The sequence below is a fragment of the Cygnus olor genome, chromosome 3, assembly GCF_009769625.2.
Source record: "Cygnus olor isolate bCygOlo1 chromosome 3, bCygOlo1.pri.v2, whole genome shotgun sequence".
Taxonomy (NCBI): Eukaryota; Metazoa; Chordata; class Aves; order Anseriformes; family Anatidae; genus Cygnus; species Cygnus olor.
Genome location: NC_049171.1, coordinates 35,247 through 48,516, shown reverse-complemented (window position 1 = coordinate 48,516; position 13,270 = coordinate 35,247). Strand labels below are relative to the sequence as shown.

General features: G+C 43.3%; 1 protein-coding gene across 4 annotated transcripts in view; it reads left to right on the top strand.

Moving 5' to 3' along the window:
• GPN1 (GPN-loop GTPase 1) overlaps window positions 1–13,270 on the top strand; it is a 29,121-nt gene that overhangs the window by 8,282 nt on the left and 7,569 nt on the right. For all 4 annotated transcript variants that reach the window (XM_040554051.1, XM_040554055.1, XM_040554053.1 and 1 more), the window contains 2 exons: window positions 1,199–1,244; window positions 10,656–10,802. In XM_040554051.1, the coding sequence (XP_040409985.1) occupies window positions 1,199–1,244; window positions 10,656–10,802 (193 nt within the window). The remainder of the gene's footprint in view (window positions 1–1,198; window positions 1,245–10,655; window positions 10,803–13,270) is intronic.

The window sequence follows — 13,270 nt, the reverse complement described above, 5'->3', positions numbered from 1 at the left end:
ATGGCACTTACATGCTAGTTTTTTTTTTTTTTTTTTCCTAATTAGACTAAGCTGTTACTGGGAATTAAAAAAAACAAACCAAACAAAAAGCATACTCGTTCCCTTTTTAGTGTTACGATACCTCCTATTGAGATACTTAATCTGCTGTTTTGGTTATTGTCTGTCTCAGTGGTTTCCCCATTGGGTAAACAAAATAATTTAGGTACCGAAGGAGGTCTGGAGGTCATCTGGTCAAAGCTCCCACTGAAAACATTAAATAATCCATGAGACTTCAGTTTGATGATGGATAGTTAGATTACATCTAACTAATTGCCGGTTGCTTATAAAATCATTTATCTAAAGATGTATCAAGATAGGCTAGTTTGAGGCCCTTCTTGTAAACCCATAATATGGTGACACTCCTTTTTTATTATTCTTGAGGTTTTCAGTGACTCTTCTAGATTTGTCTTGAGCTCATCATGGTATGAGGTCATGTGAACACATTCTGTCTCCTGATTTATTGACTTCCTTCTCATACATGGATTTCTCTGCTTTCTTTTACGTTAAACCAGGGACTGAATACCTATGTAAAGATCATATTTAGAGCTTTCTTAATTTATGGTAAATGTTGGTAAATGGTTTTAAAAAAACTGTTAGTCCTTCTACCAAGGTCAATTGCTGTATCATTGTGATAGGAGTATGCAAATATGTCATGTGACGTGTTGCATTTTCTGAAATTAGAGTTGAGCGGGGGATATTGGAATACATACAGTGACATGACAATGTAAACTCATGTTTCAAGGTAGTCTTGCTTTACAGATATTTCGAGTTATTTGAATTCATTGATCAAGAATAATTTCTCAAAACTGATTTCGACTTGAGTCAAAATAATTAGAAACTGCAAGGATAATAAGAACTGGGATCTGAGAATCAGAAAACAGTAATCAAAATCAACTGGGTGTGTAGAAGGAGATTATATATTTTACAGATGCATGCTCGTATCTGTTGGGGGACATACTGTTCAACTTCAGTACGCAGGATTTGGTTGAAAATTATCATCATCATTTATAATTGATGCAGAGAAAAATATTTTCTTTTCAAAGCCACATGTATGCAGTTTTGCACAAGTCTTATCTGCCTTACGCTTAATATTTTTTCTATTTTAATGGGTATTAAATTTATTTTTTAATGGTTCTTTTTTTTTTATTTTTCCTTCTAGTATCCTATACAAGACAAAACTACCTTTCATTGTTGTCATGAACAAGGTAAATTAAGGCTGTGGTTCCTATGTTCCAGTAGAACATTGTTCTGCTTAGCTTGCTTTAATGTAGTGTCTTCATCTTACTACAATACTATGTTTTTTCTGAAAAAAGAAAAGGAAAAAGGCTGAGAAGGAGCTACAGGCTGAAAACTGAATCTAGAAGTGGTCTTTAATTTGGCAAAGAAAGGCAAAAGAAAAATCAGGGACAGGCAGTTACACTGAAACATTGAAATCAGACATGATACTAACAATTTGAAAAATGTTTTGCAGTATCTGTTACAGGTTTGATTTCTTGAGGTTTTTGGATTATTCCTAAATCTTTTTTTTTGTGTGTGTGTGAATTTTGTAAAATATATCTTTCAAATCTATTTCTAGTGCTTATGAAACACTAAATGTCCATATTACAGGTGTAGATTTTCCCTGCTTTGAAGCTGGCTGGGTGACTGATGTGTCCTGGTTTCAGCTAGGACAGAGTTAATTTTCCTCCTAGTAGCTGGCAGGGTGCTATGTTTTGGATTAGGATGAGAAGAGTGCTGATAACATGCTGATGTTTTAATTGTTGTAGAGCAGTGCTTACACCAAGCCAAGGACTTTTCAGCTTCTCGCTCTGTCCTGCTAGCGAGCAGGCTAGGGGTGCAGCAGGAGCTGGGAGGGGACAGACCCAGGACAGCTGACCCAAACTGGCCAAAGGGGTATTCCATACCATCTGACGTCATGCTGAACAATATATAGGGGTGGCTAGCCGGGGTGGAGGGGGGGGGCTGGCTGCTTGGGGATAGGCTGGGCATCGGTCAACGGGTGGTGAGCAATTGCATTGTGCATCACTTGTTTCGTACACATTATTATTAATACTATTATTATTATTATTATTATTATTGTTATTATTATTTTCCTGTCTTAATAAGCTGTCTTTATCTCAACTCACAGGCTTCACTTTCCCATTTCTCTCCCCCATCCCAGAGAGGGAGGGGGGTGGGTGAGCAAACGGCTGTGTGGTGTTTAGTTGCCAGCCGGGCTAAACCACAACAGTCCTTTTGGCGCCCAACGTGGGGCCCGAAGGGTTGAGATATCGACAGATTTGACCAGAGTGTGTTAAACTAAAATTGGTATAAGTATTCGACCTGCTTAATAGTTGCTAGTCACAATGTTGATTGCCTTAATCTCAAGTCTGCTGTGCCTGTTTCCCAAATTGAGTTTTATAGCACGTTACTTTCTGTATGTGCTCCCTGTCACGCTGTTTATCCTTTCCGGGCCCTGGTTTAAGATTGTTATGGTACTGTGTGGTGTAACGATGGCTTATGAAATGATGAGATTTCTGGTCATGACTCTAACCTGGTATTTGTACTCAGCGCTGTTGTCGACTCTATACTTCGGAAACCATATCTCAGAAACTATTAGCAATTACACCTATTGCCTTTTTTCATCAGGGAGCCAATCTGTGGAGGGGACAGGGGAAGATATTTTTTCCTACCTGTTCACTCTCCCTTTCTCTTTCACCACCCTCTTATCCCCCGAGCTAGTTACGGTAGCTCTCCAAGATGTTGAATATCCTTGGGATACTCAGACCAGCATGTTCTTGTTGTTATGTCTCCTGAATGCGCTTCAGGTTTTGTTTAAGGTTAAACAACTACTTAGGAATCTCATCCAGAGATCTGTTTTGAGGCGGGATAGTTGCGAGTGGCAGGGAGTGTGGGAGGATATGGGCAGGTTTCTAGAGCAGTGTTTTGGACATTCACCCCTGAACAACTGCAAAATCCTAAAAAACTGGTAGAATGCTTGAAAAAAAGGTGTCATGACTCTGGCAGTTCCAAAGTGACACAAATCACTGTAGCGTGCTGGGGTCTGGCTTGTGCCTATCGAGCTGCAATTGATGCTACTATCAACCTAGTGACAGCTCCCGCAGCCATTCCAGCTTCCGCAGCCGTTCCAGCCCCTGCAGCTGCTCCAGCTCCTGCAGCCGCTCCCACTCCTGTGGCTGGGTCAGAGAAACGAACTGTAGCAGTGCAAGTTGTCCCTGCAGAGGGTATTCCAACCCCTGTGGCAGACCCTGTAGCTGGGTCAGAGAAGCGAGCTGTAGCAGTACAAGTTGCCCCTGTAGACAAGGTGAAAAAATGGTATAGAGACTCAGGTCGTTTAGAATGCAGACAGTCTTCTGCTAGGTCTAGGTATGGAGAAGACGAGGCTGGGCTATCAAATGTGCAGGAGGATGAAGATGAGGATGAGGATGTCGAAAAATCAACAGTAACTACCTGAACCCTATACCAGCGTGAGCTACGAGATGTGCGAAAAGATTTTGGTCGCTGTATAGGTGAGCAGCTTGTCACCTGGCTGCTCCGGTGCTGGGACACTGGAGCCAATGGTGTGGAATTAGAGGGCAAGGAAGCCAGGCGGCTGGGATCCCTTGCTAGAGACGCAGGCATTGACAAAGCAATTGGAGATGGAGCACGATCTCGCAGCCTCTGGAGGCGTCAGCTGTAAAGGAAAGGTATCCCTTCAAGGAAGAACTTTTATGTCTACCAGGCAAGTGGACCACCATGGAGAAGGGAATTCAGTACCTGAGGGAATTAGCCGTACGGGAAGTAATTTATAAGGACCTAGACAACGCACAAATATCCACAGATCCAGATGAAGTCCAGTGTACCCGACCCATGTGGCGGAAGTTGGTACGGAGTGCACCATCATCATATGCCAGCTCATTGGCAATAATAACCTGGAAAGATGATGACAAACCCACAGTGGATGAAGTGGCTAAACAACTCCGGCAGTACGAAGAAAGTCTCTCCTCTTCCCTACAGGTCTGCGTCTCAGCTGTGGAGAAACTCTCTGAAGAGTTCCACCAACTTAAAGAGAATTTATCTTCCCCCCCACCTGAACAAACCAGTGGCCATCAACTAAAAGAGAATACTTTGGAGAAACTTTCTGAAGAGGTCCACCAACTTAAAGAGAGTTTATTTTCTTCCCCACCTGTACAAACCAGTGTCTCTGCTATTAGGGGTAAACGTTCATCCGTGCAAAGAAGACAATATGGTGGGTACACACCCCGCACCACCCTGTGGTTTTACCTATGTGACAATGGAGAAGACTTGAGAAAATGGGATGGAAAATCTACTGCGACCCTAGAGGCACGGGTACGTGAGTTGCAAAAGAAAACAATCGGGAAAAAAGGGGTTCTCTGAAAAGTTTGCTGCTCCAACTTCCAGCAGGCAGTCCTTTAAACACAGAAACGAAGATTCTGACCAGGACTAGAGGGGCCCTGCCTCCAGCCAGGGGGAGGAAAGGGACAATCGAGTTTATTGGACTGTGTGGATTCGATGGCCTGGCACGTCAGACGCACAGAAGTATAAGGCTTTAGTAGACACCGGTGCACAATGTACTCTAATGCCATCAAGCTATAAAGGGCCAGAGCCTATCTGTATTTATGGTGTGACAGGGGGATCCCAGCAGTTAACTGTATTGGAGGCTGAAGTGAGTCTAACCGGAAATGAGTGGCAAAAGCACCGTATTGTGACTGGCCCGGATGCTCCGTGCATCCTTGGCATAGACTATCTTAGAAGAGGATATTTCAAGGACCCAAAAGGGTTCCGCTGGGCTTTTGGCATAGCTGCCTTAGAGACAGAGGACATTAAACAGTTGTCTACCTTGCCCGGTCTCTCAGAGGACCCTTCTGTTGTGGGGTTGCTGAGGGTTGAAGAACAGCAAGTGCCAATCGCTACCACAACTGTGCACCGGCGGCAATATCGCACCAACCGAGACTCCCTGATTCCCATCCATAAGCTAATTCGTCAACTGGAGAGCCAAGGAGTGATCAGCAAGACCCATTCACCTTTTAATAGTCCCATATGGCCAGTGCGAAAGTCTAATGGTGAGTGGAGACTAACAGCGGACTATCGTGGCCTGAACGAAGTCACGCCACCACTGAGTGCTGCAGTGCCAGACATGCTAGAACTCCAATATGAACTGGAATCAAAGGCAGCCAAGTGGTATGCCACAACTGATATTGCTAATGCATTTTCCTCCATCCCTCTAGCAGCAGAGTGCAGGCCACAGTTTGCTTTCACTTGGAGGGGAGTCCAATATACTTGGAATCGGCTGTCCCAGGGGTGGAAACATAGCCCTACCATTTGCCATGGACTGACCCAGTCTGCGCTGGAGCAGGGGGAAGCTCCTGAACACCTGCAGTACATCGATGACATCATTGTGTGGGGTGACACTGCAGAGGAAGTTTTCGAGAAAGGAAAGAAAATAGTCCAAATCCTTCTGAAGGCCCGTTTTGCCATAAAACAAAATAAAGTTAAAGGACCTGCACGAGAGATCCAGTTTTTAGGAATAAAATGGCAAGATGGACGTCGTCAAATCCCAATGGATGTGATCAACAAAATAACAGCTATGTCTCCACCAACCAGCAAAAAGGAAACACAAACTTTCCTAGGTGTCGTGGGGTTTTGGAGAATGCATATTCCAAATTACAGTCTGATTGTAAACCCGCTCTACCAAGTAACCCTTAAGAAGAATGCTTTTGAATGGGACCCTGAGCAACGACAAGCCTTTGAACAAATTAAGCAGGAAATAGTTCATGCAGTAGCCCTTGGGCCAGTCCAAACAGGACCAGATGTAAAGAATGTGCTCTACACCGCAGCCGGGGAGAATGGTCCCACCTGGAGCCTCTGGCAGAAAGAACCTGGGGAAACTCGAGGTCGACCCCTGGGGTTTTGGAGTCGGGGATACAGAGGATCTGAGGCCCGCTATACTCCAACCGAAAAGGAGATATTGGCAGCATATGAAGGAGTTCGATCTGCTTCGGAAGTGGTCGGTACTGAAGCGCAGCTCCTCCTGGCACCCCGACTGCCGGTACTGGGTTGGATGTTCAAAGGAAGGGTCCCCTCTACACATCATGCAACTGATGCTACATGGAGCAAGTGGGTTGCACTGATTACTCAGCGGGCTTGAATAGGAAACCCCAGTCGCCCAGGAATCTTGTAAGTGATTATGGACTGGCCAGAAGGCAAATACTTTGGGATATCATCAGAGGAGGAGGTGGTCTGTGCTGAAGAAGCCCCACTGTACAACAAGCTACCAGAAGATGAGAAGAAATATGCCCTGTTCACTGATGGGTCCTGTCGTATTGTGGGAAAACATCGGAGATGGAAAGCTGCTGTATGGAGTCCTACACGACGAGTTGCAGAAGCTGCTGAGGGAGAAGGTGAATCGAGTCAGTTTGCAGAAGTGAAAGCCGTTCAGCTGGCCTTAGATATTGCTGAACGAGAAAAGTGGCCAGTTCTCTATCTCTATACTGATTCATGGATGGTAGCAAATGCCCTGTGGGGGTGGTTACAGCAATGGAAGCAGAACAACTGGGAGCGCAGAGGCAAACCCATCTGGGCTGCTGCATTGTGGCAAGATATTGCTGCCCGGGTAGAGAACCTGGTTGTAAAGGCACGCCATGTAGATGCTCATGTGCCCAAGAATCGGGCTACTGAAGAACATCAAAACAACCAGCAGGTGGATCAGGCTGCTAAGATTGAAGTGGCTCAGGTGGACCTGGACTGGCAACATAAAGGTGAATTATTTATAGCCCGATGGGCCCATGACACCTCAGGCCATCAAGGTAGAGATGCAACATACAGATGGGCTCGTGACTAAGGGGTGGACCTGACCATGGACACTATAGCACAGGTTATTCATGATTGTGAAACATGTGCTGCAATTAAGCAAGCCAAACGGTCAAAGCCTCTTTGGTATGGAGGACGATGGCTGAAATACAAATATGGAGAGGCCTGGCAGATTGATTACATCACACTCCCTCAAACCCACAACGGCAAGCGCCACGTACTTACAATGGTGGAAGCAACCACCGGATGGCTGGAAACATACCCTGTGCCCCATGCCACCGCCTGGAACACTATCCTGGGCCTTGAAAAGCAAGTCCTATGGCGACATGGCACCCCAGAAAGAATTGAGTCAGACAATGGGACTCATTTCCGAAACAACCTTATAGACACTTGGGCCAAAGAACATGGTATTGAGTGGGTGTATCACATCCCCTATCATGCACCAGCCTCCGGGAAAGTTGAACGATACAATGGACTGTTAAAGACTACACTGAAAGCAATGGGTGCTGGGACATCCAAAAATTGGGATACACATTTGGCAAAGGCCACCTGGTTAGTCAATACTAGAGGATCTGCCAACCGAGCTGGACCTGCCCAGTCAAACCTGTTACGCACTGTAGAAGGGGATAAAGTTCCTGTAGTGCACGTAAGAAACATGCTGGGTAAGACAGTCTGGGCTACTCCTGCCTCAGGAAAAGGCAAACCCATTCGTGGGATTGCTTTTGCTCAGGGACCTGGATGCACTTGGTGGGTAATGCAAAAGAATGGGGAGGTCCGGTGTGTACCTCAAGGGCACCTAATACTGGGTGAGAATAGCCCATGAGTTGAATTGTAGTATGTTAATTATCATATAATACTGTATGTCATCACTACCATGATTGCTATATATCATAGATGAAAATGGTGATTAATTAGAAGGTATTGGAAAGAGTGTAACCTGAGCATGACATAAATAGTATGGAATAAGGGGTGGATATGCAACTGTTCTGGTTTAGCCCGGCTGGCAGCTAAACACCACACAGCTGTTTGTTCACCCTCCCCCCTCCCTCTCTGGGATGGGGGAGAGAAATGGGAAAGTGAAGCCTGTGAGTTGAGATAAAGACAGCTTATTAAGACAGGAAAATAATAATAACAATAATAATAATAATAATAGTATTAATAATAATGTGTACGAAACAAGTGATGCACAATGCAATTGCTCACCACCCGTTGACCGATGCCCAGCCTATCCCCAAGCAGCCGGCCCCCCCCACCCCAGCTAGCCACCCCTATATATTGTTCAGCATGACGTCAGATGGTATGGAATACCCCTTTGGCCAGTTTGGGTCAACTGTCCTGGGTCTGTCCCCTCCCAGCTCCTGCTGCACCCCTAGCCTGCTCGCTAGCAGGACAGAGCGAGAAGCTGAAAAGTCCTTGGCTTGGTGTAAGCACTGCTCTACAACAATTAAAACATCAGCATGTTGTCAGCACTCTTCTCATCCTAATCCAAAACATAGCACCCTGCCAGCTACTAGGAGGAAAATTAACTCTGTCCTAGCTGAAACCAGGACACTGATGCCAGTCCTATTCTTAGTCTTTGCATGTATAATGTTGGGACCCTGGCCAAGAGAAATCCCCACTGCTTCAGCATTCCTTTGATGGTTTTATGTTTTTCATCTACACTTGGTTTTAAGTATGCTACCCATGGATGGGCCTCCCTTCCTAAAAGCTTAACCCTATGCTATAAGGAAACTTAATTTTGTAATGTAAGTTCATTACTGAATCTGCCCTTACTTTCCACTGCTTTCTCAAAACAATTGCCTTAATCCTGGGTTCTCAGAACTAAGCTGATGACTTACAGCAGAAATTGTGTAACGCCTGCATGTTTTCAGGAAGGAGTCCCATGTTTTTTAGCAGGCAGAACTTAACAGAATGTGTCTGGTTCTAATTGCTTACACTTAAAATGTACCAGTATCTGCTAGAAAGCAGGTATTTACTAGGCTGAGGCTATGCCTCCATTGCTGTGTAAAGTACTGTTCTGGAGCCTAAAAGGAATGCTTTTAAACTTGACAGCTAGCCAGCTCCTTTAACATAATTTCAAGAAGTTAGAAGACTCTCATTAGATTTCTGTTGTGAGTGTTCTTTCTTCTCCCCACAGGCATCCTTCCATCCCTCATATTCAATTAGATATTCCCCAACATAGCAATTTTTGTGTGTGCATGTGTATCTTGCATGCTTCCTTTAGAAGGCCAATGCTTTGAATGCGAAATTTTACTTCACCCCTTCTTACTCAGTGATTAGTGTCTGATGTGCTCCAGCTACACTCATGTTCCCAGTGATCCCTACCATGCATGTCTTCAATACCTGTGTGCTTACTTAGCAAGTTTTTGTGCGCTGTTTTCTTTCTAGCTCTAGACAGTAATTGTAGAATAAGCTGTTAAGCATTTTTTATAGAAAAAGGCATGAGGTAAGAAAATCAATCTTAGCAAAACGGATTTCTGGAAAGACTAAAAAAATATGTGACTTCTTTAGTATGTGTAAAGAAAGGTAGGCCCAAGGTTTAGGATTCATAACTTCATGGTGCGCCTCCTATGAAGAAAGGCTGAGAAAGCTTGGGTTATTTAGCCTAAAGAAGAGAAGGTTTTGGGGAGACCTTATAGTGGCCTTCCAGTATTTTAAGGGCCTACAGGAAAGATGGGGAGAGACTCTATCTGGGATAAAACAAGGGGTAATGCTTTTAAAGTAAAAGAGGGTAGATTTAAATTAGATATTAGGAAGAAATTCTTCACTGTGAGGGTGGTGAGGCACTGGAACAGGTTGCCCAGAGAAGCTGTGGATGCCCCATCCCCTGAAGTGTTCAAGGCCGACATGGATGGGGCTTTGGGCAACCTGGTCTAGTAGAAGGTGTCCCTGCCCATGGCAGGGGGGTTGGAACGTGGTGATCTTTAAGGTCCCTTCCAACCCAAGCCATTCTATGACATAGATTTGCAGGATGTTAGATTTGCAGATGAAAATAAAAAAGCCACTAAATTATGGAATTGATTCAATTTTCTTTACAGAATTTAATCAAGTTGTCTCTAAATAGGCTTTGGACCCTTGATGGATTCAGTTCCATCATAAATCTTTTAAATAATAGTAGGAAATACTCCTTCCTACTGATGCTGAGAAATTAAATATATCTATCTGTTTTAGATGCTTATATTGTAATAACTGAGGATTTGCATGAACTGTGATTTGTTTATAAAATTCTTTAATAGACTGTTCACTTACTAATCCATGTAAAATTATGGAACCATCTCACCTGTTTTGTGACCATGGTCTTGCTCTGAGTTAAGATTATAGCTTCTTGAGGTCAGAACACAGTTCCATTTATAAAGGTCCTGTAGTCTGTTACCCAGCAAGGAAATGCCCCACAGCCCACAAGCCAATCAAGAAAGGATGGCATCTTCAGCGAAGACTGTTTTTGTCTGGCCTTAATCATACAATGTAGTATTTACAAATTAAGCTGTTTTATACAGCAATTTTTGGATGCCCCTTTCCAGTAAACCATAGAAACTTTTATAACCAGACTTCCAGTTGTTTCCTTAAACACTCCTTCAAACTGAGATAGTGCTGTTTTTTTCTTTTTTTTCCCCACTTCCTGTATTGAAGTAGTTGGTTTGACTAAAAACAGACCTTGGAAAACTTCAGACCAGGGCTGAATATTTTGAAAAGGTCAGCATTATGAGAGTAAGTTTAAAAGAGGTTATTATTTTTTAATTACCCTTAGGCTGTGAACAAAAAAATGAATCATTATTACTTCTGAAAGTGCTGTCTTCTCCTTCCAGACTGACATTATTGACCACAGTTTTGCGGTAGAATGGATGCAGGACTTTGAGACTTTTCAAGATGCCCTGAATCAAGAGACATCCTATGTCAGTAACCTGACTCGTTCTATGAGTTTAGTGTTGGATGAATTTTACAGTTCATTGAAGGTAAGACTCCTCCTTTTTTTAACAAACTTTCACAAAAGCCTGGAGAAGAGAAGGAGCTCAAGGAGGACATTACCTATATATATAAATACGTGATGGAAAGAAGTAAAGATGACAGAGGCAGACTCTTTTCAGTGGTGAAGAACAAGAAGCAACAGACATGAAGTGAAATTCTGGAAGTTGTTTAAACAGAAGTGTGGGGGGGAATTTTTCTGTAGGGGTGACTGAGCACTGGAAAAAGGTTGTCCAGAGAGGTTAGGGAATCTCTACCTTTGGAGATACTCAAAGCTTGCTTGGACAAGATCTTAAGCAGCCTGTTCTAATTAATCCTGCTTTTTGAGCAGAAGATGTTGGGCTTGATGATCTCCAGAGGTATATTCCAGCCTCAACCATTCTATCCTGTAAAAGAGCTTTGTACCACCCTTTTGAAATGGAATCTGTTCCCAAACCTTTCTTGAGGGGAGATGATTTGCTGGTTTGAACATAAAGTAACTGTAGTTCCTTGTCACCCTGAGTAGCATTTAAATTGCGATTAATTATTGGAAAAAAGGTAAGATAGGCTGCTAAAAAGGTAATGTTCTGTGTTGTAAAGTCTCCCATCTGAGATAATGTTCCTTGTTCTGGAATTGTCAAGTATGGCTAGGCAATTTTCTATGTAGGAAGAAGGGAAATAATCTCAAAAGCAAGCCAAAAAATTGTATATTTGCTGAGACAAGTGAAAGTTTTTTACATTTATCAGGTGTTGAGAGGACAAATCCATTAAGTTTCTCTGAAAACACCGTATGTTGAATATGATAATGATTCCATAGCCTGTGCCAAATGGGTTCAGACAGTTGTGCTTTGCATTAGCTTTTACTTAAGAAAGAGCAAACAATTGTATTTTTTATGGATATTACAAGAAAGACGAAATAAATGATTCCGTTTATATAGATAGAATAGAGCTAAAACAAGAATATTTTAAATGTCTATGGAGAACAATATCCAATATTTCAAAAATGACTGAAATGGTGCCATATGCATGACTAAAGTACTTCCCAGTCCTTATTTGCAGTTAGATTGCATGCTTTTTTTAAATGTGCTTCAGCTAAATACAGAGACAGAATTTCAGAGACAAAAGGTCAGTTCTTGTGGTCTGTTTTGCTGCTTATTTTTAGTACACTGATACTGCAGCAGTTATACTAACAACTTAAAATACTATGTTCTGAATGACAACTTGGGTTGCTAACAGTAACCAAGTAAATAGAAGACAGGCTTTATTATTATTATTATTATTGTTTATTGCCTGTATTGGGCTTATGTGGCAAGATTTTGTTTGTGGGTTGGGGGGACTGCAGGATTGGCTGCTGTGAGAAGAGTCTAGAAGCTGCCACATGTTAGGTAAGAATCAGTTCCAGCTGGCTGCAAAAGGGACCCACTGCTGGCCAAGACTGAGCCAATGAGCAACACTGGTTGCACCTCTTTTGAAAGTATATATTTACGAAACGAAAAAAATACTGCACAACAGCAGTTGAGAGAGAGAAGTGAGAAAATGTAGAAAAAACCCTGCAGACACCAAGATCAGTGAAGAAGGTGCTTCAGGTGCCAGAACAGAAGTTTCCCTGCAGCCTGTGGAGGGAACCATGGTGGAGCAGGCTGTCCCATGCAGCTTGTGGTGTACCATGGCAGAGCAGATATCCATGCCGCAAGCCCCTGGAGAGCCCGTGCTGGAGTAGGGGAAGAGAGTGAAGATGAAGGAGCAGTAGATGATGAAGCCATTATGGACTGACCACAGCCCTTGTTCCCCTCTGTTGCTTGGTGGAGTGTGTGTGTGTATGTGTGTGTGGGGAGGTAGAAGAGGGTTGATTAGGGGAAAGGTGTTTTTAGTGTCTCACTATTCTACTCTGTTAGTAGTTGGCAATAAATTACATTAATCTCCGTATGCTGAGACTGTTTTGCCTGTGATGGTAACTGGTGAGCAATCTCCCTGTCCTTCTCATCACTTGAGCCCTTTTTTTATCATATTTTCTCCCTCAGTTCCCTTGAAGAGGGGGGGGTTTGAGAGACTGGTGAAGCTTAGCTGCCCATCAGTGTGAAACCACCACAATTTCCCCATCTTGTTCATTACGTTTAGGTGCTGTATTATCTTAACTCTGTTTGTGGGGGTATTGAGACTGGAGGCACAAGAGTGGTCTGTAAAACCAGGCTTTCTTTTCTTAACTGTTGCATTGTTGCGTTTGTTTGTTTTCCCTTTTCCTGCAATAAACTTTATAAGAAACAATAAAGCCCAGCTTCCTGGGTTAAATAAGAGCTTAGGTAAAGGGGGGCGGGGAGCAGAGGGTACCAAACATTAACAACTAGGTGGAGAACGAGGTTGAAAGTAGGAGTGACAGAAGTACAGTATTACTGCTTACTCTCATGCTGCTGATTAAATGGTTATCACTAGATTCCCTTAGGTATTTTTTCCAAGGCACTGTTTAGTCTTCCCAGCTCTC